Source organism: Clarias gariepinus, chromosome 11 (genome assembly GCF_024256425.1).
Source record: "Clarias gariepinus isolate MV-2021 ecotype Netherlands chromosome 11, CGAR_prim_01v2, whole genome shotgun sequence".
NCBI classification, from domain to species: Eukaryota; Metazoa; Chordata; class Actinopteri; order Siluriformes; family Clariidae; genus Clarias; species Clarias gariepinus.
The window spans coordinates 7186693-7211414 of record NC_071110.1 but is presented as its reverse complement, the minus strand read 5'-3'; the positions used below and the strand labels follow the sequence as shown (position 1 = coordinate 7211414).

Here is a 24722-nt window from a genome sequence, read left to right as displayed (position 1 = left end):
ATTTTCTTTGTATAAACTATATATGCTTATACAGTATATACTGTGTGTTTGTGTTAAAATGTCTAGTTCATCTTAAAATTTTAACGCATTACTATTTTTTTATGCAAATTAATCATATGACCAGAGTTTGACCCTAATAGTCACAGTGTGCTTACCCAGCAGTGTGATATACTGTAGGCACATTTACCGCATATAATAAGATGACTAAGGAAACATCACCAGGTGTCCTGAAGTTTCATTTTAAAAAGCTTCTGGATGGAAGCTTTTTTTAACATCGCAAATTTAACATCGCAAATTTTATAGTCCAAGTAAATTTGAATATTTTCAAGTTGTGACTAATCATAGATGACTGTGATTAACTACAATCAAATATTTAATTGATTAACAATACTGTAAGTACAGTACTAGAGGCGTACGAACACGATGCAAATGATGCATAATAAAAATGTATGATCAAAATTTATTTATGCAGTTGCACTATTACAACACCAGGGGCCCCAATCTGTAAAACCCATAGAGTTAAAAAAAACACAGAAAGGACCCTGACTGCAAGCCAGGATGGTAACGACTGACCTGCTTTTCAGGTTCGAAATTACACAATCGCACTATAAAGAGCTCTTCAAGCGCGACCAATCTACACCAGCCAAGAAAGAAGATGCCAAACTCGGGCATTTTGACCGACTCTAAAGCTCTAATTCTGTTAACATGATCCCTTTGGGTGCTGTGACAAAGCCTGTTATGCTCCAATCACTCATTTATCCAATGCAGAAAATAGCAAGGATGAACTTTTTTTTTTTTTTTTTTTTTTTTTTACAATATATCTCTATCCATTAAAGGGCTTATTTAAATGTTTGGTGAAGTGTAGCCCAATATGATCATTACATTTGGATATACTGTAGATTCATTTTGCACACAATTTACTGAGATTTATTATGATCTTAAGTACAGTAATACAGCGGAGGGGAAACAAAAGGTCAAAGTTCATGCAGACAGTAAGGTCAATTTTACATCTGCCTATGTTTTCCATTTCTGCATCTGACTATGTCTTCCACTGATGGGGCACTGTACACACCAGAACTGCCACTGGTTTCATGTTTACTAAAGAAGTTGGTCTTCAATGTTAAACCTAAGCTGTTTAGACAGCCTGGGGAAGTTGATTTGACCACCATGGGCCCACACAAACAGTAATCTTGATGCATACTTTCTTTGCATCTTGAGGAATCTTGGGCCAAGCTGATCCATGCTAGATGTTTTTCCATTTTCAGCGTTGTGGAAAAAAACATAAGGTTGGGGAGAGTGAAAACAAGCCCTGCAACTACATTCTGGAGCAGTTCCCAAGGTTGGATAGTACGCAGGGAAAGATCTTACAGGCGAAAGGTGCAGAGGTCCAATCCTGAGACTATCAAGTACCTGAGTGATTTCGGTCGAGAGAAATGGCCAGATGTTGTAAAGAAGAAACCGGCATGACCAATTCAGTTTAACAATGTGAGGACAGAAAGATAGCTGACTGCTCAGAAATAGACCAAGGTTGCATCATTGCGAGATGATGTGGTCCAAGAACATAGTGGATCAGTTTAAGGGATTAGATAGCATGCAGGGGAAGAACCCCAGGAGTGAGACTTTCCACCCTTGAGATAGCAAAGGACTGAACCTACGTGAACTCTATGTAGGGAAAAAGGCCAGATGTTTCTCCTATACCTCTGAATCAGATTAGCTATATGACTCGCTGCTTTTAAATTTGCTTGCATGGTACTGTGTGGATTGCCAAATGGCAATGTGTTTACATGTTGCAATCCTTATATGAAAATCTGACCAAATGCATATCAAAAATACATTAAAAATGCATAAAAAATTACACACTCAAGAACATCCAGTCACCTTTAGCTTTGATTATAGACATGATAATGTGGTGGTCAGGTCATGTGTTAAAAGGATTTATTAGCTGAATTAATTTTGTTGCCACATAATGTTGATGACCAACTGAAGCAACCCCTGATCATACCACCACCTTCAGATGCTTGTTAAGTGGCTACTATGTGTGATAAGTTCATTGCTTCCCTTTAACCCTGATGCACCCACCACTCTGAAATTGGATCTGAACTGATGATCAATTGGAAGTCTTGTGGGATCTTTCTGGTCTGCAGTGGTCGGCACATCAAACGTAATCCAAGAAAGGAAAACCGGTGAACTGGCGGCAAGGTCATGGGTGGCCAAGGCTTACTAATGCACATGGGGATTACAGGCTTGTTCTGTGCATTGCAATCCAATAAAAGCGCAAGTGTAGCTCAAATAGATGGAAAGGTTGTGATAAAAAGATGTCTAAACACAGTACATCACTGTTATGGTGGCAAAAGGGGGGACCTGCTCAATATTTCCAGGTGGTCATAATGTGATGACTAATTGGTGTAGGATAATGTAAGTGATTAACGTAAAAACTTTTAAATTATTGTTTTAACCGTTGGCTGACAAATTATAAAAAAAGAAAAAACTTGACTCTGTAAAATCATTATTTATTTTGCTATTGAGTTTGGTTTTACAAGTCCCCTTAGACAGAGGAATCTCTGGAAATCACTGCTGCTGTTTATCCAACTGATCACATTTGTTCTATGATGAAACATTTCTGTTCAGATGGGAGTGATCTTCTTTTGAAGGATTACTTGCACAAGGCCTCTATAATGGTTTCCGCTGTTTTAAAACGGTGTAAATCATATGCTATCTTCTAGTCACCAAATCTCTACCCTATCGAGCATCTTGGAGAGATCTTAAACAACCTGTTGGACGGAACTCTCCAACATGATCATCAAAACACTGAAGAGTTTATCTTTTACAAGAAAAAGTGGTCAACTCCAAAGAAATGTTCCAGAGACTTGCAGAATTGACACAGAGGACCACTTTAGCAGTTCTGGCAACCTACTTACACGTTTTATGATGGGTTTTTTTTTCCCTATTGCTCTGGATCATAATATGCAACATTTGTCAATTTTTCGTACAACATTTAGTCTAACATGACTGCACTACAGTGGATTCATTTAATACATTTATAATTTTAATGTACCTAATTGCATGGACATTAATTAATTGATTTATTTATTTAATTGCATTTTTGTAAAAAAAAAAAAAACCTTTTTTCTCACCCTTCAGCATAGTATCTTTCGCATCACATATATTTATTTCATTACAGTTAAAATCACATAATTAATATTAATAATAATCAAAGTTTTTATATTTACAGTTAAGGTGAGAATTTTTTAAGTTTTCAGGACACCTACTTTATGAAGGATACAAGTCATTTTCCCAAAATTTGTTTACAGGAAGATTATTTCACTATATATTATTTCATTATATTACAGTTCCAGTGGGTCAAAAGTTTACCACTTGAGCATAAACACCATGGAACCAAACAGCCGTCTGCTGCTCAGAAAGAAGATGTGTACTTTGGGACAAAATGTACAAATCAATCCCAGTACAAAACCAAAGGACCTTGTGAAGACACTGGAGGGAACAGATACAAAATTATCTATATCCACAGTAAAACAAGACCTACTGTATATCGATATAACCTGAAAGCCTGCTCAGCAAGAACAAATCGATTGCTCCAAAACCACCAAAAGACCAGATTACGGTCTGAAGCTGCACATGACCGGAAAGATCTAACTTTTTGTAGTAATATCCTCTGGTCTGATAAAACAAAAAATAACTGCTTGGTCATAATGACTATCATTGTCTAGAAGGAAAATGATGAAGCTTGCAAGGCAAGGAACACCATCACAGCCAAGATGCACAAGGGTGGCAGGTGTAAGAGGGCTTTGCTGTAGGAGGAACTGTTCCATTTAGAAATAGATGGCATCATGAGAAAATTAAATTATGTGGATATACTGAAGCAACATGTCAATACATCAGCTGGGAAGTTAAAGAATCAAATCTAAGGTAATGGAGTGACCCTGGCAACAATTTAATAGAAGAATTGTGGGCTAATTTTGACTTCAACTGTATTAGAGAGTTCTTATTAAGACTAGCCCGTTTGACTTCATATAATTTATCCAAATCTCAGTAACTCTAAAATAAGTAGCATATAAATAAAGTCAATGTAGACCAGATGGGTTTTGTCTTTGGAATGTTCAGGATTATATACCCCATGTCTCTAATAAATAGACAGAATATTAGGTCACAAAGTGAAATAATGTTGAAATAAATCTGGACTAGAGAGGTATGTGAAATTTATTTTACTTTTAAACATGAAGAACCCCTGATTCTGATAAAGTTATTATGCAGTCAGAAAGGATAGATTGATCTTACATGGAGATGTTTTTTATTTATTAGGGAGATTATTTAGGCTCGGGGATTTGCTCTATGTGAGTACAGCTGAGCCCTGAAGTTTAGATAAGCTGCTGTTGGAGACATGCCCTGTACGAGCAAGCCTGCGCCCAATGACAAGTTTAACTACAAGCTAATCCTATTTTGGATAGTATCTTGGATATTTTCTTCCATGTCTTGCCAAATTCTCTTTGTTCATTCTGTATGCATCCTCATTCTATATGGAATTTGGACTATATGAACTGAATTTGGAGGATGACGAGTGAGTCAGTAAGTGAGTGAACAAGTGAGTGAGTGGGTAAATAAATAAACCTACCTGCCAAGTAAACCAAGTTGTTCTGTTTAATTGACCTTGAAGACAAGTAAATAAAAATCTCTGACTAGATAAATTACAATTAACAAACCTCTGGGAAATGTCTTGTACATTAGTGAACTCGGAATATTAGTGAGATAGGACAAACAGCTCTCAATTTCTTTCCCTTCTCAAGACTGTTGGATCAGATCCACTGCAGAAAAGACCCATCATTGTTACTTACCTACTTTACAAGATCACAATTTAAATGATGATGTTTATCATACAAAAATGAATTAAAGCACTTAAGTGTAGTATATATATATATACTGTCTCTTCCCAAGCCACTCCATCCCATCCAATCAAAAATCATTCTGCCTAATCCCAACCTATCCTTCCTATTTTATGGTGCAGCTTCTCTAATGACCACTAGGAACCACTAGGACTGTCATATGTCATACTGTATGTCCATTAATGCATCATTCAGGGTTTTAATAGCGTCAGCTCCTGCCAAGATGGCAGGGAACAGAGCTCCCACAGTTGAGCTCCAAAACTCCTCTTCAGATAACCTATGGGTGAAGTCACAAATAGTTTGTCCAGTTCTTTTTATACATGGGGGGAGGGGGGAGGGGGGTGAACTATTTTTGTTAAGGACATTTTGTTTATTTCATTCTTGTTGATTGTAAATTAAAAAAAAAATTATATATATATATATATATATATATATATATATATATATATATATATATATATATATAATTATTTTTTTAATTCACAAACAATCAACAAGATATATATATATATATATATATATATATATATATATATATATATATATATATATATATATATCCAGGATATATGCATAATATGCATATGCAGGATATGCATATATGGGCCTACTATATATACATATCCTGCATATGCATATTATCCTGAAGTGTGTCAGCCAGAAAAAGGTAATACTAAATTTAATGCTGCATGTTTTATACACACATATTATATACAGTACATTCTACTGTTTTTATTTTTGCTATATAAATTATATTATCTCTGGACCAGAAAAAGAAAGCAGCATATTATATAAATTAATAAAAAAATATATTTACATTTTTTTTTTCAGGCAAAAAAAAAAAAAAAAACCGTTTTGGGTTTTGCAGGTGTGACAAAGTAACAGTAGGACTGTGGCTGGTTCTACAGAATGGTCAACACACAAATTGTATCTAAGACTGCCAGTGGCGGACTGGGACAATAATTCAGGCCGGGAATTTGACTCGACTCCCAGGCCACCTCTGCTGCTGCAGTCACCACCACCCTATTCATGTAATCTACTGGACTGATAAACTTGTAGGCTAACCCTATTATTGTAACAGGTAGACTACCAGATGCAATATAAATGAATAAAAAAATAGCCCTTAACAACTCACTAGGAATACACCATTTATACTACCAAACCAATGACAAATAGAAAATTGGCTTTTTAAAAGAGATAATAAGAGACACATTCACATGTTGAAATATTTACATTTTATGTATTTTCAGTGCTCAACTCTAGTATATTAAATGTATCAGAAACACAAACACAAATAAACTTAACAAAACCTATAACTGCGTAAGTAACAAATAACAAATTTACTCAATTATGGCATTATGTGGAACAGACCAGTAAGAGTAAACAGTAAGTAATTAGCACTACTAGTACACCAGTAGGCGTTTGAATTGGGTGATACTTAAAAAAAAAATCTAAATCCTTAGACTGTGGACAGGCAAAATAATCAAAAGAGATATCAAGGCTTTCACTGTCTCCTTAATCTTTCCCTGAATCCTTCTCTCTCTCACTCTGCACATGTAGTTGCTCTGCAATATGAAATAAGCGTGTTCAATAATCTGTACTTATAATTGTGCAGCCATCAGTTGTATGTCCCCAAAATCACAGTCCTTCTACTGATCTTATAAATCATAAAAAGCACATGTTGTTTAAAAAGTATAGCCTGTTTTTTTGCTTATCTTAAACTTTATCTGAAGGGTTCTTCTCTGACTCAAACGCTGAACTGTCCACCACCTCTAGCTCAACAGCAGGAGCATTTACAGCACTAGTGCTACTGCTGCTGCTTCCTTCATCACCTTTTCAGACGAAACGAGACTTGACACAGCACAGCAGCACTTACATATTGTTGCTCGTTTGTTGGTTTAGTTTTATCGATTGTGATGATCTAAGTGATTTGGATGAAAGTGTTCGTCTGCCAAATTATTATAAATATAATGTAAATGTAATCTTGACCGACCTGTTCCCTTACTGGCGAACATGGCTGGGATTTTGCAGCAGCTTGCTGCGTCTGCGGCCAGGGCTTTTTTCCTTTTAATACGCTCCCTCTCTGCTCCTCCTTTGCGTTTACGCTCCATTTTTTGAACGATTTAGTCAGATATACCCTGTCTCTGGATATAGCCAGATATTAGGCAGTGCGTCGCTGACGTTGGGTCATGTGATGTGGGAGTGTAATTTTCCCTCCTGATCTTCTAATCTTCCCCTCCCTTTCCATTGCCTGATTCGTAGATTGAGAGATCCGTCAATTAATTCGTAGTTGCACACCAGCCTATCACATGCCAGGCTGATCGTCTGCGCAGCGGCAGCCGGCAGGCCAGAACGACCGTCAGGCCACCGGGAAATGTCCGGGTGCTCCCGATGGCCAGTCCGCCCCTGAAGACTGCAGTATATTTTAATTATTTTGTTTTATTAATACCTGCTTTTAAACTACACTTTGAATGTAAAAACTTTAAATACCTATTTGATTATTTGTGACAAACAAAATGATGGTTCTTCGAGAACGTTTCCTGTCAGCACTAACCATGCACGACTGGTGCAGGTGCATGTGCACACACACACACACACACACACACATACATACGTACATATATATGTCGGCAGTTTTGTAGCAGGTGCTAAACTGAATGTCAAGAGTTTTCTACAAAAGGTACAATATGAAAAGGTTTAACCTTTTCCTGTATAAGAATAACTTGATCTGAGCCAAATTCACATATCCTACAGTATATGGATGCTTAGAAATGTATGATACCTATTCAAAAGCCACAAATAAATATCAAGCTGATTGACTTAAAGTTGTGCTTTTTGTGTGTTCAACTCTCGCTAGAAAAAACAAGTCCTATAACTCTCATTACCGTTTTACTTGCTGTGAGGGGCAGTGGGGTAGAGTTACCAAGTAGAGAGAAAAAAAAAGAAAAATCACTTCATACTTGAAAAAAGACAGCTGCTACAATACTGTAGCTGCCAATATGATTTATCCCCAGTATTAAGATCAGGATGAAGTGCCTACTTGCTTACAGTCAATGTCATCAAATGATCTTTGTCAGCACTCTACACAATTATTGGCTGCATAATACTAACCTAACCAAATTCAAAATTATGTAATTTGCAGAAAAATCGATCCCTCTGAAGACTATAATAATAATAATTAATTTACTATTAAACATTGGCGCGCACGCACACACACAGCATGCAAGATTAAAAACATCTGCCCTGAGATATTTCAAATAAAGACCATCTGTTTTATGATGACAGATACATCTTTATTGTTGTTGCACCGTACAGTACAGACAATCTGCAACGAAATGAAGCTTAGCAGCTACAAAAAGGAATTTGCATCAGTGCAAATATTGGCACTGTGCAATTTATAGGGTGCAGGTTAAATACTTGAATTTATATATACAATCTTTGTAGCACATGGTTTATTTAATGACTTCATTATTAAGTCTTTCTGGTTCTTAAACATTAGAATTTTAACTAAATGAATAAAACATACAGGAAAATATTTGCAGGCCAGAAAAAAAGAAAGCTGCATATTATGCTAAGGGCCACTTTGCAGAAAAAAATAATGGACTGTGGCTGGATCTGCAGATAAAACTAAGCAGCTAATTTCCTCATAAAACTGCACAACTTGTTTTTTTTTTTTTTTAGACTATTTAAGCAAATGAAAGTCGCAACAATTATTGACTTTGCTTTGTTTAATTACTGTTTATTGCTTTTTAACGTTTATTTGATGTAGAAGCTTTTTTTAAAGACACCCTTGCTCTGCAGCACTTATCTCCATAAGCTCTTATTGCCTTAGACTTTTGCACAGTGCTCTAACGTGAATATGTGCGGTAGTTATACAACAGATAATGCTATTCAATTGGAAATGACATAAAGTAATAAATATTAGAACTATGTATGAAGAAAGTCTGGGATTTGCAAACATATCTATAATTGTATATACAGTATAGACCATGACACATTTATAATTGCATAAGGATATGTTTTGATGAAGACTATTAAGCATTTCCATAAGTTGATTTGGATAAGCCTGTCTGCCAAAAGTTATAAATGTGAATGAAAATATTGTATAAGTGTGTAAAGTTTTTAACAAAAAGATCAGGTGCTTTATTGTGTTATATGCTGTAGGATGGTGTTCAGCAGACAGGCTGTACTGAGGCTCTTGGCCAGCGGCTGTAAATGCTACAGTAATGATGCTCCTGATGACATGGTACTGGGGATGTGTTTCAACTCTCTGCGACTTTCCGTCACACACAGCCCACTGTTTCACCAGGTAAGCAGCACATATTCTAATTATCACTTATGAATATTCCTACTTCATGAATGACATGGATTTTCATCATGCTGATCTCCTGTACCTGCTTTCGCAATAAGCTTATAGGACATGTTCAGTTTTATTATTGTGAACATTATGAATACTATGTAGTCTCAAGTCATCTTAACCCAGGAACACTTTGTTAAATAAACAGGGGTAGTTCAGTAAAAAATAAAAAAAAAACAATATTAAACATGGTTTCTGAGAAACGTGGGGTTTCAGCCAGAAGTGGTTTCTGTACTGTGCAAGCTAAGAAGTTTTAAAAAGTCTTTGCTTGGAAATTTTAAAAAGGCATTTCTGTAGATGATGAACACGAACCAGTTAACACCAATAAAGCTGGTTAATAGCAAAATATGTTGGCCATATTAAGCTTGCTGCCTAATATTTAGCACCAGCCGTCAGTCTTAATTACTGCACTATTGCCAAGATATAAGATGATTGTCCGCTTCAGCTGTCAGCAGTCCTTCATAAAATAGACAGGTTTTAAGGTTTATTAGTCCTTACCAGAAAATGCCTGGAAAACCTTGTTTGTCAGGTATTTAGGTCTCAAATGAGGGACGTCATAGTGAATTAGCACCTCAGACTGTGAAAACCGAAATGCTGAAACAGATTCAGTTGAGTTGGAGTACAACTCTAAATCCGTATTGTAGTAGTTGCATGTAAATGTATTTATCCAGGAGTAACTGTATTTAAAATGGCATAATAGCCTGATACAAATGCAAGGTCTGCATCGGATTTTATTCATCGAAGAGGGAACATTTGTAGAAAGAGCAAGAAAAGGCATTAAAACAAACGTATGGTATGAAGTTCTCACAAATACCGGGGCACAAGGGCAAGTAATATTTTGGTTTTCACTGGAAAGTTTAGACATTTACAGTAGGTTTGAGATTTCAAAAAGATATGGTATAATAAAATACCATAAAAAAAAAGTAAAAGTAAAAAAAAAAGTAAAAGTATTGCAACATTAAGTATTGGAACTTTGGTATCGTCAAAGTTAATTAAACTAATCAAACTTGGTTTTATTTTCCTTCTTTAATTTTATTTGTCATGCAAAACTGCAATCAAGCCAGTGATCCGCTGACATATCCAAACTGTTGCATTCTATTTTGTTATGCTTTTCCAAGCTTGTATGCCAACTTTTTTCATTTAAGTGTGTTTTTGGAGGTGCATCCCCTTATTCTCGCCTACAGCGTATAAAAGGCATGCTCAACTGAGCCACATAACTCAGTCTAAATATTTTTTCCCCGCACTGAAGTTCTTTATTCTATTGGCCATGTGTTTGGAGCAAGTTCTTCCTAGTTAGACTGAACACATTTCTACACGCTTTGAACATATTTCTTATGCATGTATGATATTACATGCGCAAAGCAACATCAAGTCTTATACACGCTATATATAACTGGTGGTATGTGGACGTTAGACCTTGCAGACACTGAACGAGAAACTGTTATGCTTCTGTGATAAACATACAGTATAGTGCATTTCAGAAATCAAGCATCAATAGAGAAATTTGGTGTCACACAGAAGAATATGTCAGATTACCCTGCTATTTGTATTCTTTTTGATACAAAGCATTTAGAAAAGTCTTAGTGCCTTTAAGAAATTGTCACAATGGTGACTATTCATTTGTATTAGCATTTTTTTAAATGTGTTATAGGCATTAAGTTCATATTATGAGGGGTGTTCAAGTGAAACCAGGACTTTTGTTAGTGCAGAATTGAATGTATCAGAACACTGTTAAGAGAGTAAAACTCCCTTTATTTTTATATATAATCCCCTGCTTGACTTATGCACTTAACCCAACATTTCACAAGTGCTTGTACTGTAGATAAGATCAATCTCTCGAAAATTTTCTCAGTACACCAGGATTATGATCCAGGAGTTCCTGGGAGGCCAGGGTTTCAGTTGTGAAGCAGGCAGTCTGCTTCACAAGTGAAACCCCGGCCTCCCAGGAACTCCTTCAATGGCCCAAACATGTGGAAAAATTCTTAAAGTACGGGGTGTGTGATAATAACTCTCAGCTAAGTTCCTAAAATGTGCAAGCATGGTTGGTTAATGATTCTGTTCTGCAAGTTGGTGACAAATTATTAAAAAATTTCCATTTAAGGATCAGTCTCATCACTATTCTGTGCTTGAAGTTGTTTGTAAACATCAATCTATTTTATAACTTCATTCACAAGGATTTTCATTACAAGCCCTGGACTTGAACATCAATTGTATTAAAAAAAAAAAAAAAAAAAAAAGCATTTGAGGTGGTTAGTATAAGCATTCATTTCACTGATCTCTGTTCTTTGTACTTTTGTCAGTTTAAAAAGGGTTCTATAGAATTAACAAATAAAAGGTTTATGTCTTTATTGCATTTTCAAAGTAAAAAAAAAAGAGGAGGTTTAAAGAAAAGTATATAAAATTAAATCCTACTCTTGTATTTTAATTAGTGATGTGTAGTTGGATGGTAAAAAAAAAAAGTGTGAAATAAGCTTGAGGGTAGAAAAAAACATAATTTGTACACTTTTTATTCAAATAGCTCTAAGGAGGGGATTAGAACAATAAATGTCTTGTTTAAAATAATTATTCTATTTGGAAGACAAGATCTTGCCTTAAGGAAAGCCTCCCAAACACATTAAGCACTTCTCAGTTTAGAAATTAGAGCTCACCAGTGTAACACCAGTGTGTAACTTAACAGAAGCTACTTTATATTATCTGCATAAAAAGACTCAAAAAATTTTTTTACGATAATGTAACATGAATTTGATTTGTTTGGTGCTATTTAAATGGACAAACCTAATATTTTTCAGATAGGATCTGGGTCACTTTCATCTGTGGTCTTATAGCAGATAATGTATGTATCTTGAGAATTAGTCAGATCGGAATTCACATGATTGCACAAGTATAGGGTGCGTCATCAGTTTTCAACAATGGAGGACAGCAGAGAAAACAGTCAGTAAAAATGGTAATTTTGTAGATACAGTGGAACCTTGGATTACGAGCATAATTTGTTCTGGAAGTACTCATATTTCAAAACACTCGAAAATCAAAGCGGATTTTTCCATGATAAATAATGGGAAATCTAATTATTTGTTCCACAGCCCAAAAAAAATAAATACATAAAAATAATTAATACAAAATACGAATAAAGTAAAACAAATTAACCTGCACTTTACCTTTAAAGAAAAAAAATAATAATTCCAACAAATAAGTGTTTCTGTTTATGCGCACATGCGCTGTGTGTGTGTGTGTGTGTGAAGCTAAAGTAAGAGAAAAGGAGGAATCAGACCCTCCACCCTCCCTCATTTCATCTTAGACAGTAAACCTTCCTATTTACCTATTAGAGTTTTACACACAAACACATACACACACACACACACACACACACAAACACTAACGGAAAGACTGTTTTATCTGACAAATTAGCAAGCTACATCACTAATAAGTCTCGCGTAAATGCACGCTAACAAAATCACTGCTGTAAAGTAAAAAAATTTACCTGCACTTTACCTTTGAAAAATATTGCGACAGAGCACTGTAGAGCACAGTGTGTGTATGTGTGTGTGAATGCGAAAGGAGGCGTGTGTGTGTAAAGGGGCATGCTGTCCAACGACTTGTGCGCACACATAACAGCATGCTGATACAAAGAGGAAGGAAATAGATCTTTAACCTCTCTAATGAGACTTGCTTTTGCTTTACACGCATGCACACTTGTGTGTTATAAAAAACAGTACATGCCGTACACACACACATACAAACACAAAATGAAAGTTGTACGCGCACACACGTGGTCACAGTGTTATAGTAAACAGTACATGCGTGCACGAATGTTGATTATACCAGTGAGAAACGTGCACAGCAGGGGAGACAATTACCCACAATTCTGCAGCGCAAGAGAGAGAAAAACCGTTGACTCAGTTGTGATCATGTGACGCTAAACGTCAAAACAAGAAGCACGTGCGTGCTAGTGTACATGGTACTTGTAAACAAAGACGTGTTCATTATTTAAGTCAAAACTTATTAAATCTTTGCTCGTCTTGCGGGAACAGGCGCAAACCATGTTACTCGCAAACCAAGGTTTCACTGTAATTGTGACAATAAGTCTATACAAGCAAAACTTGTGGGAACCTACAGATATAGAGCAGTGTTTGAGATCATTTTGAATTAAATGACAAAACGTAGCAATAAACAAACCTATTTAAACCAGATGATGCAAGCAAGGACGTATCGATGTTCGAATGCGTGCCAGTTCAGAGGACAGATATGTCCACGGTAGAGTCAGATAGAAGCAATTTGTAACTGACTTTGTTATAATTCTATTTCGATAAAATCCATACTATTTCATGCAATTACACCCTATTTTACACGTTTTTCTAAACAAATAGTAATTAACTATAAAATGGGATTTTAGAACCTATGAGTGTTTATGTACATATTCAGTGTTTTTTATGTAAAAAAACCAAGAAAAGCAGATCCAAATTCTGGTACACAGTCTCTATTCCACATACGATTCACTAATCAAAGCTGACAGCAGACTGGATAATGCCGCCTCCAAGTCAGCATGTCACATTTTATATTCAGAAGATCACGTAACCTGTATAAAATCAGCGTTGTGCTATAATTTATTCAAATGTTCGATGTCAGATGTTTTTCCAGACACGCAGTATTTCACAAACAAATAAACAAAATGGTCGGAAAAACTTTTACGTGTTCCGTGTTTGGATTTGAACACATTTTGGAAAAGAGCACCACCATCGCCAGATTCTGTCCTAGATTTATACGGGGCAATAAATTAGCGCTAAATTAAAGCCGGTTATTCCAGGTAAATGTTCAATCATTTAAATCCGTGCTAACCCTACAAACAGAATGTCATGTTCTAATTGAGGAAGTGCTCCAGTACATGCTCTGACTGCATCCCAGATTTCCTGAGTCTTTGTGGTGTTTCCTTGTGTTGCCCATAGGCACGGCCGGATGATTATGCCAGAGACTTTCTAGCCCACCAGACTCCCATTTCTTTCCACAAACACTGGAATGTTGACCCTATCGCAGTGTTTCACAAGTGGCTAATTGATGACGTGCAAGCCTCCGGTACAGAACGACTCAGAAAAGCTTCGAAAGAAGAGTTATAACAAATGGACTCGCTTGAGAGCAGGACGTGGACAGGTAAATGATGACAATATGATAAATGTTTGAATGACAATAATTTGTTAATTGTTCTAAAAGGTGTATTTATACAAGAAATGAGTAATTCCTGAAAATTTGGTTATTTTGGGGAAAAAATGTTGGTTATTGGATGATAAAAATTTGCATACATTTTAATAAAACCTTACTAAAAGAATGATAAACTAGGCCCACTATTTGTTGAATTTACCAGTAACAAAGTGTGTATTCCACTGAAACCGCCTTTGGCTTTAGAGTTTGTTTGTTTTTTATCCAGTTTTCCAGACTCTTCTCAGAGATACCCTGCCATGTCTCTCCACAGGACATCACAGAGATTTGTGAAGGATGCTTGGATGCCTTTATGTCTCGTTTTACCTTCTCTTAGAACAGCTTGATTTGGAAAGTTCAGGATTGGGCAGGCCAGTCCATTACAAACAGCACTGCCTCTTTAGTCTTTCCTTCTTCCTCTCCAAATATCTCTTAAACTGCTTTGAGATGTGTGCAGAGTCTCCAAGAGTCACTGGGAATTATATATATATATATAAAAAAAAAAAGTATTCAGAATTGTTGAAAGGCAAAGTGTTTTCAAAAGTTTGTAAGGAAATGTGTAAGAAGTATTTATAATATTGGTCATTACTTGGCAAAATATGTTTAGAGTTTTTTTATTATTATTATTATTATTATTATTATTTGTTCTCTTTCTTTCTTTAATGATGTGTATAATATTACTTATAAAACTACCATTATTAAAAACATTCTCTGTGCTCTCATTACTTAACTAACTTGATACCTGTTTCTTTCCTTTTATTGTCTGTGCACTGTCTCAACACTTGCATAAATCATGGTGTGTAAATGTACTGTACAAGGGTAAGTGAAGAATGATCCGTCCAAAAACTATTTATATTAAAACTTCTGTTGGCTTATCAGCGCATTCCGTTCAAGGATCCTGTCTCCTCGATCACTGCTGTGCAGGTGTGAAAGTGTTACATCAGTTCATTTGTAACTGCGGTGCCAGCAAAAATGATGCCCCACGAAAGAAGAGCAGTGTGCAGCGGTTCTATTTTTGTGGTCCGAGGGTGTACCTGGTGCTGAAACAACTACCGGGAGAAAATAAACAGAAGGATATTTGCAAACAAAATTTTAAGTAATACTCTAAGAAAGGTGAGAGTTTCGTAAAGAGAATTATTACTGGTGACGAGACATGGATTCATCACTACGAGTCTGAGAGTAAATGGCGGAGTATGGAACGGAAACATCCTCAATCGCTGACCAAGAAAAAGTCAACCATCAGCTGGAAAATTCATTAACGGTTACAGTTTTCTGGGATTCTCGAAGACCAGTATTGGAACATTATCAGAAAAAAGGTTCAATAATCAACAGTGCTTGTTACAGTGGGACGCTTATTAAAGAGCTGAAGGATAAAACACTGGTGATTTCTATCCAAGGGAGTCGTCCTGTTGGAACACTTCTACCCACACTGTCGACACTCTGTTTTCTGTCAAAAACTTTGCTTTTGTGGTGCTTAGGCATCCTTCTTACAGTTCTGGTCTTGCTCCATCAGACTTTCACCTCTTTGGTCCCCTGAAAGCAGCCTTACAGGGATGATGATTCACTTCTGATAAAGTAATAAATACAGTGTTGCATTCGTGGCTAAACTTTTTTTAAAGAGGGAATATACTGTATCAAAGTATGTTGATAGATGGACAAAGTGTATTGAAAAGCAAGGAGGATATGGGGAAAAGGGTAATACAAATAAATTCTACATGGCGGAGTGCAGTTAATTTTTGACTCACCCCAGTATACTGTATAAGGATGACTTGCTGGGTCCAGAACAGTACAGTACATGGTATATAAAATAGGTATAGAGGATAGCAACGTATTTCTTTTGAATTCTGGCTGATTTAGTAGTATTTAGTTATTTAATATTCCAAATGTTTTATAATAATTTGATGACTCAGACGCGGATATGTTTATGCATTATTCTGAGTGCTTAACCGTGCCCTTGTTAATATATTTTCATGAATAATGACATGAGCAAAAAATGGATTTTACATTACTGTGAGCACATTCTCACCTTTTAAATAGTAGTGTAGTGATCTAAATGAAATAACTGTTTTAGTTCTTTTGCAGCCGGTTTCATAAGCACAACTGGAATCAAAAGGATTTTAGTGACCCTGTTGACGGTGTAAAATACTCCAGAAGAGCGTACTTGTAGAAAAAGTGCTCTTGATGCCTTTATTCTCAAAGCAGATGATTAAAGAGAGGATGAAAGAGAGCACTTTACACTAGACAATATATACCCATCAAATCTAAAAGCTGCATTTTGCCATGAATCTCTATTTCTTTTATGTCATTATGACAGAAAACATGTTTTATACACAAGGTGCACATGAATTCTCAGTGGTGCTTATGAAATCCACATGCGTATGCTCAGTGCATCTTAAATAACAGTTTTATGTTATTCTTTCTAATCTAGATACATAAAACATGGATTACTGAATCCTACAAGGGGAATTTTGTGTCAGACAGTGACCTTAGGTTTAACATCCAATGTCATTTATAAGTGTCCCAGAGGTCTTGTGGGAGGAATCATTCCCACAATCCCACAAAATGCTGCTTGTTATTTCCAGTCAGACGTCTGTGTGCAACGAACACGTTTCACGTTTCGTTTCGAGTGATGTGTAAAAATTCCGCCACAAAAATAAAAATCTACTATTTGATTGAACTGTAGAAAGATAGATGGTAAGATTGAAGGTAAGTTTTCTCTTATTGTAGTCTATTGATGCAGTTGGATCAAGTGATTGTTTTAAAAAAAAACAAATCACTCTCTGACTGGTTCTTTTAAATTACAATACCATAACCATTTTAAAAAATTAGCAAAGATGAACAGTTTTTTTCCATTACAAATGTGTCAGAAAAAAGTCTATGGCAACAAGAGTTTGTTTTTCAACATGTGAGTCTGAGGGGAGTGTGTCTCTCCAAAAGTAAGAGAACACATTTGGACGGCTTCCTAGGTGTCTGTCAAGTCCTTTTGGAATTCAATGTTTAGAGCAAAGACATGACAAAACATGCATAGTCACCCAGGCCCTTAAGGACTACCACAGCTCCTAGATTCAGGCCCAATCCTTTACAGCAGCTCTCTGGTGAAAGAAAACAAGAAAAGTCTGTACAGTTGAACCTTGGATTATGAGCATAATTCGTTCCGGAGGTGGGCTCGTAAACCAAAATCAGTCGTAAACCAAAAGCAAATTTTTCCATATGATATGATAGAAACTCAAATTATTCGTTCCCTAGCCCAAAAAGATAAGTACATAAAAATAATTGATACCACTGTGTGTGTGTAAAGCTAACGTAAGAGAAGAGAAGGAATCAGCCCCTACCCCTTTCCCCCTTATATATATATACATAGCTCAGCTTCTCTGGGAGTGAATGGAGCAGTGGGCGGGCGCGGATGCTGGGCTGCTGCATGATGATTGGAGGAGCTGTTTAAAGGGCAGAACATCTTTTTTGATTGACAGCATGTCTTAAGTATACATCAGTGCTACAGAGATTCGAGTTCAGTCCTATGCGGATTTGCAGGTGAAGTGGTACGACTTGCACTCTGTATTGTTTGCTGGTAATATAAACCATTTTTGTTTGTACAAATTATTCTTTAAATAATAAAAAAACATACTATAGCGTTTTTGACTTTGCTTCTTGTTTTAGCATTGTAAAGTTAGTTCGTTCATACAATTAAAGTAGCTCGTGAAAGGTGAAACTAGCCAGCTAGCAAGCTGTGCATAATGGCAGACGCAGACGGTGCTAATATTGTTGACCTGCTTTTGGCAAAACCATTTGGTAGTCTTTCTTACGAGGTGAGACTCAGAATTAAACGACAGGGCAGACCATTGCCCAAGATTAATCTGGTGCAAAAATCAGGAAAAAATAACAGGTCTTTTTTAGCTCTCCTGGTATGACAAGGTGAACTGGCTGACTGGAAGTGCTGTGACAAAGGCCTAATATGAGCTTACCCTGGTTCAAAAGCTAGCAGCCGCCACTGATTCAAGCTGATAGAAGAGCAACTTTGACTGAAATAACCACTCGTTACAACTGAGGTATGCAGCAAAGCATTTGTGAAGCCACAACACGCACAACCCTGAGGCGGATGGGCTACAACAGCAGAAGACCCTACCGGGTACCACTCATCTCCACTACAAATAGGAAAAAGAGGCTTCAATTTGAGATCACCAAAATTGGACAGTTGAAGACTGGAAAAATGTTGCCAGCACCTTGTTGAATCAATGCCACGTAGAATTAAGGCAGTTCTGAAGGCAAAAGGGGTCAAACACCGTATACATATATATACATATATATACATATACAGGTCCTTCTTAAAAAATTAGCATATTGTGATAAAGTTCATTATTTTCTGTAATGTACTGATAAACATTAGACTTTCATATATTTTAGATTTATTACACACAACTAAAGTAGTTCAAGCCTTTTATTGTTTTAATATTGATGATTTTGGCATACAGCTCATGAAAACCCAAAATTCCTATTTCAAAAAATTAGCATATTTCATCCGACCAATAAAAGAAAAGTGTTTTTAATACAGAAAAGTCAACCTTTAAATAATTATGTTCAGTTATGCACTCAATACTTGGTCGGGAATCCTTTTGCAGAAATGACTGCTTCAATGCGGCGTGGCATGGAGGCAATCAGCCTGCGGCACTGCTGAGGTGTTATGGAGGCCCAGGATGCTTCAATAGCGGCCTTAAGCTCATCCAGAGTGTTGGGTCTTGCGTCTCTCAACTTTCTCTTCACAATATCCCACAGATTCTCTATGGGGTTCAGGTCAGGAGAGTTGGCAGGCCAATTGAGCACAGTAATACCATGGTCAGTAAACCATTTACCAGTGGTTTTGGCACTGTGAGCAGGTGCCAGGTCGTGCTGAAAAATGAAATCTTCATCTCCATAAAGCTTTTCAGCAGATGGAAGCATGAAGTGCTCCAAAATCTCCTGATAGCTAGCTGCATTGACCCTGCCCTTGATAAAACACAGTGGACCAACACCAGCAGCTGACATGGCACCCCAGACCATCACTGACTGTGGGTACTTGACACCGGACTTCAGGCATTTTGGCATTTCCCTCTCCCCAGTCTTCCTCCAGACTCTGGCACCTTGATTTCCGAATAACATGCAAAATTTGCTTTCATCCGAAAAAAGTACTTTGGACCACTGAGCAACAGTCCAGTGCTGCTTCTTTGTAGCCCAGGTCAGGCACTTCTGCCGCTGTTTCTGGTTTAAAAGTGGTTTGACCTGGGAAATGCGGCACGTGTAGCCCATTTCCTGCACACGCCTGTACACGGTGGCTCTGGATGTTTCTACTCCAGACTTAGTCCACTTCTTCCGCAGGTCCCCCAAGGTCTGGAATTGGTCCTTCTCCACAATCTTCCTCAGGGTCACCTCTTCTCTTCTGCAGCGTTTTCTGCCACACTTTTTCCTTCCCACAGACTTCCCACTGAGGTGCCTTAATACAGCACTCAATTCTGAAATTTCTTTCTGTGTCTTACCCTCTTGCGTGAGGGTGTCAATGATGGCCTTCTGGACAGCAGTCAGGTCGGCAGTCTTACCCATGATTGCGGTTTTGAGTAATGAACCAGGCTGGGAGTTTTTAAAAGCCTCAGGAATCTTTTGCAGGTGTTTAGAGTTGATTCAGATGATTAGGTTAATAGCTCGTTTAGAGAACCTTTTCATTATATGCTAATTTTATGAGATAGGAATTTTGGGTTTTCATGAGCTGTATGCCAAAATCATCAATATTAAAACAATAAAAGGCTTGAACTACTTCAGTTGTGTGTAATGAATCTAAAATATATGAAAGTCTAATGTTTATCAGTACATTACAGAAAATAATGAACTTTATCACAATATGCTAATTTTTTGAGAAGGACCTGTGTGTGTTTACATATACTTAGCAAAAAAAGAAACGTCCTCTGACTTTCAACTGTTTTTACTTTCAGTAAACTTAATGTGTAAATATTTGTATGAACACTAAAAGAGTCAACACCATAAGACATAAACTAAGAATGTTTCACAATGTGTCCCTGAATGAAGGGAGGCTCAAAATCTAACGTACCAGTCAGTATCTGGTGTGGCCACCAGCTGCTTGAAGTACTGCAGTGCATCTCCTCCTCATGGACTGCCTATTGCGGACAGTCTGAGCACTGATGGAGGGATTGTGTGTTCCTGGTGTGACTCGGGCAGTTGTTGTGGCCATCCTGTACCTGTCACGCAGGTGTGATATTCGGATGTACCCATCCTGTGCAGGTGTTGTTACACGTGGTCTTCCACTGCGAGGATGATCAGCTGTCCTTCCTGTCTCCCTGTAGCGCCGTCTTAGGCGTCTCACAGTGTGGACATGGCGATTTATCGCCCTAGCCACATCAGCAGTCCTCATGCCTCCCTGCAGCATGCCTAATGCACGTTCACGCAGATGAGCAGGGACCCTGGGCATCTTACTTTGGGTGTTTTTCACAGTCGGTAGACAAGTCTCTTTAGTGTCCTACGTTTTTAGAACTGTGACCTTAAATGCCTACTTTCTGTAAGCTGTTAAGGTCTTAACGACCATTCCACAGGTGCATGTTAATTAATTGATTATGGTTAATTGAACATGCATGGAAAACATTGTTTAAACCCTTTACAATGAAGATCTGTAAAGTTATTTGGATTTTTACAACATTATTGTTGAAATACACAGTCCTGAAAAAGTTTTTTGCTGTGTGTGTGTGTATACATTTAAACCCCTATTAAATTTACTTTAAACTCACTGTCATCATTTATACTGATAAATAATTCATGTCCAGGTACTGTACATTGGTATTTTATCAAAATCTTGGAGTTATTAGACCTTCTTACCCAAATCTGTTGTCTACTTCAAAACTGCTCACAGCACTCTCTTTCACGTGGACGGATTATTTCTGTACCATGTTCTGTTCTGTAAATAAGTTGTATTAATGTTTATTTTATTGTAAACCCTTGTTCTATTGTTTATTGAATAGATTTTAATCTCTCTCCTTTTAATTTGCAAACGGTGATTATGTCTGGTTATTAATAAATGGCATATGGTCCGTGGGCTGATACTGACAGTGTAATTAAACATATGTTTTACAATTTCTCTTTAAACAAGTCTTGTTCAAGTACAGTAGGAGGTAAAATTGGGTTTATGTCCCTGTTATATGCCAATAGAATTCCAATAGAAAAATTATGCCAATAGAAAAATTCTAAGAGAAACGTCAGATAAGTTAAACATTTCTGACTAGAGATGAAAAATTTTCTGTTAATCTTATAAAGTGAAGAAAGAGAAACAAGTGTGGATGTGGTGAACTCTTGGATGTGGTGACATTTGCTAGTGATAGCGTTATCGTAATAGTAGTGATAAGTGACTGCTTACTCAGCGCTTGAGACGATGCTATGGACTGTGCTACAGTAGGCGCTTCATAAAATGATGTGCAGGGACTGTTAAAGCACATTTCAAGCTTTCTATTTAATAGCTATCTAACTGTTTGAAGGTTGAATTCCAAATATTGTAAAATGGACAGCTACTGCACTGTGGAGGGTGTATCACATGCCAAAAGTACGATTTAAATTTAAATTATACTTCAGTTCATTATTTTTAGATTGACGTGAGGTTGGACTTCACCCTGAATGGGATGCCAGTCCATTACAGGACCAGTATGTTGCATAAAATATTCAATTAGTGGTCTTAAGGATTGTAATTTTGAATCACACCTGTTTAAGTGTCTGCATCTGTTTTACAAAATGCCTCCATTTAAATCAAGAGGCAAAACAGTTCTTTTTTTTAAATGCAGGAACCCTAACAAATACAAATTATATCAAACCTTTTTTTTTTATCATGGGTTATCGAGGGATTTGGGAGTCAGCCTTGTGCTAGTTAGCTCATATTAGCCAGAAACAAAACAACACGTGACTGTTTAGAGGCCATTTTTAACAAGCAGTTGCTAAGAAGTGTTATTTTACATGGCATAACATTAGCCAATGTGAAACTGCATGACTGGTTTTGATTGTGGCATCCGGTAGGTAATGTCCCTTTTGCCGTCCGTGGACATCATGACATCAGGTGTAAAAGGGCTATAATAATTCTAATATAAGATGACCAAAAAATTTAATCATTTAATCTAAATTTTTTTTAAACCTCTTTAACCCTTTAAGACCGGTGGGAGCCACAGTGATTCCATTTTGATATCTCAAATTAAGTTCCAGTAAAATTATAACTAAAGAACAATTTTTTTGGGTACAAAATCAGAGACTTCCCACATCGATAGCAAAACCTCCAACATGATCTTATGACACTGTTTCCTCTTACAACACGTGCGCAAATTGCATGAGTATGCGTTTTTACCAGAAATGCATCCTTTCACACATGATCTATAGATTCGACATATGCATAAAGAATTACCCTCATATAAATGGCTGCATATAGACGCACTGGCACTTATGTACATGGCCCGGAATGCTTCGTCTCTAATACTCCGTAAGCAGGAGGATGATTTGTCTGATTGCTCATCTGCTCCAGTTTAAAACATCACATCTGCTTCAAGATTAAAATCTTTTTTTGGGGATGTTTATTGCACTTTTAATCAAACTATCTAGCTACTTGGAATTTATTACATAAATACATGATGGTTTAGGTGTAAGGATTGCACTGAAGTATGACATGAAATGCTCCAAAAGGTAACACTACAGCATGTAAAAATACTAAGATGCATTTCGTCTATGGCAGGTCGTAAAGGGTTAACTTATTTTAAAATAATAATAGTCTCTTATAATAAAATACTATTTTAATAATTTATTATCCAGAAAGAAACAAAATAATCTGTCATCAGAATAAGAAAATATAAAACTTGAAATGATTAAAAAAAACGGCTGAATAATATATGCTTTGTAATAATCATATAATACGAATTATTTAATGAATTTGCCCATATTCACGATTTTCTTTCCTAGCATTTAAAATGATACTATTAACAGATGCTATTTAAATGCTTTCACATCATGTAGATTTGCCTAAAGGAAAGAACACTAAGTGATGTTTTAGATTCAACTTAGTAGACCAGCTGTTAGAGACCAGCATGTGAAATGTGCAGACGATCCCTCAACCACCAAATGGGGGGAATTTAGTATGCATAATGTTCTGCTATGCCTGCAATTGATGTATCTTAATTAGAATAACAGACTATGTAACTGCTATTGGCAGCACTTTTGAAGCATCACACACGAGACATTAAAAAAAGATGCTTCAATAACAGAAGGTAGGCTTATGAGTAACGCCACTTACATTTCATTTAGGTAGGAATTTTACCCAAAGCACCTTATAAGAGTGATGCAGTAAATTATTAGGAACCTTCTATTCTGATAATTACTGAATTAAAAGACACTAAAGGCATGTTTCAAGGTTCTGTAAACCGGAGTGTTTTCATAAAACTGGCTATTATTTCTACACAGGGCATTCTGCATGGGTGTACATAACGTTGTCTGTTTGCAAATCGATGAAAACAAAATTATTCTGCTTCTGTAGTACAACACACACAAAGACTATGAAGATAAAGTGCATAAGGTCTTTATCCTAACTGAAAATAAACCTCCATCCTAAAACCTCTTCTGAACTATTTGTGATTGTTTTTAGTAAATGTGGGATGAGTTGGTGCTTTTTTAAAATTATTATTCCTTTGCGAATTTATCAACTGTCAGCTGTCTTGACACTACAGAGAGACACTGGCATTGCATTAGGGGAAAAAGAAAGTATAGCACTCATATTTTGCTGTTAGCTCTGCTAATTCGGGATCCAAAGTCTCAGAGTGTAAACTAGCCAAATGATACAGTTGGAAGGAGTTACGTCAGGGATTCGGCTTGGCTAGTTAGTGATCAACAACATGGCAAGCATGATGGTGTTTCCCACGTTAGCATAGAAAGTTAAAACTATACAAATATGAGGGTGAGAGAGCTGGCATGGTATGGTGGGAATTCATGGAAATTGTTAACTAAAGTGAAAATACACCATCATATCACAGAATTTTTACATCTAATGAAGCCTGATGCTTCTGCGTCAATTCTATGGCATAAGTGTTGCATAGCTGCGTTCCCTGCGGTGGAGCCTGACATGTCCCTCCCCAGAAATCCTAACTACATATTGGACCTTGTGACGTGGACAACAACACCTGTGATCGGTTCTCCTGGTAGCATCATATTTCCATCTTCTTCTTCTACACTTCCTGTAATTTCATTAAACTTGCTGTGATTTCAATAAAAGTAAATGTTGTTCAACA

At 36.7% G+C, this 24722-nt stretch overlaps 1 protein-coding gene across 2 annotated transcripts in view; it reads left to right on the top strand.

Annotated features, from left to right (window-relative positions):
- Window positions 1-16069, top strand: part of b3glcta (beta 3-glucosyltransferase a) — a 174942-nt gene extending 158873 nt beyond the window's left edge. The window contains exons 14-16 of one of the 2 annotated variants that reach the window (XM_053506669.1): window positions 9063-9207; window positions 14196-14397; window positions 14717-16069. In XM_053506669.1, the coding sequence (XP_053362644.1) occupies window positions 9063-9207; window positions 14196-14363 (313 nt within the window). In that variant the 3' untranslated portion in view covers window positions 14364-14397; window positions 14717-16069. Of the gene's footprint in view, window positions 1-9062; window positions 9208-14195; window positions 14398-14671 lie in introns of both variants that reach the window. The other variant, XM_053506668.1, reaches the window with a different exon arrangement.
- Window positions 16070-24722: the final 8653 nt, after the last annotated feature.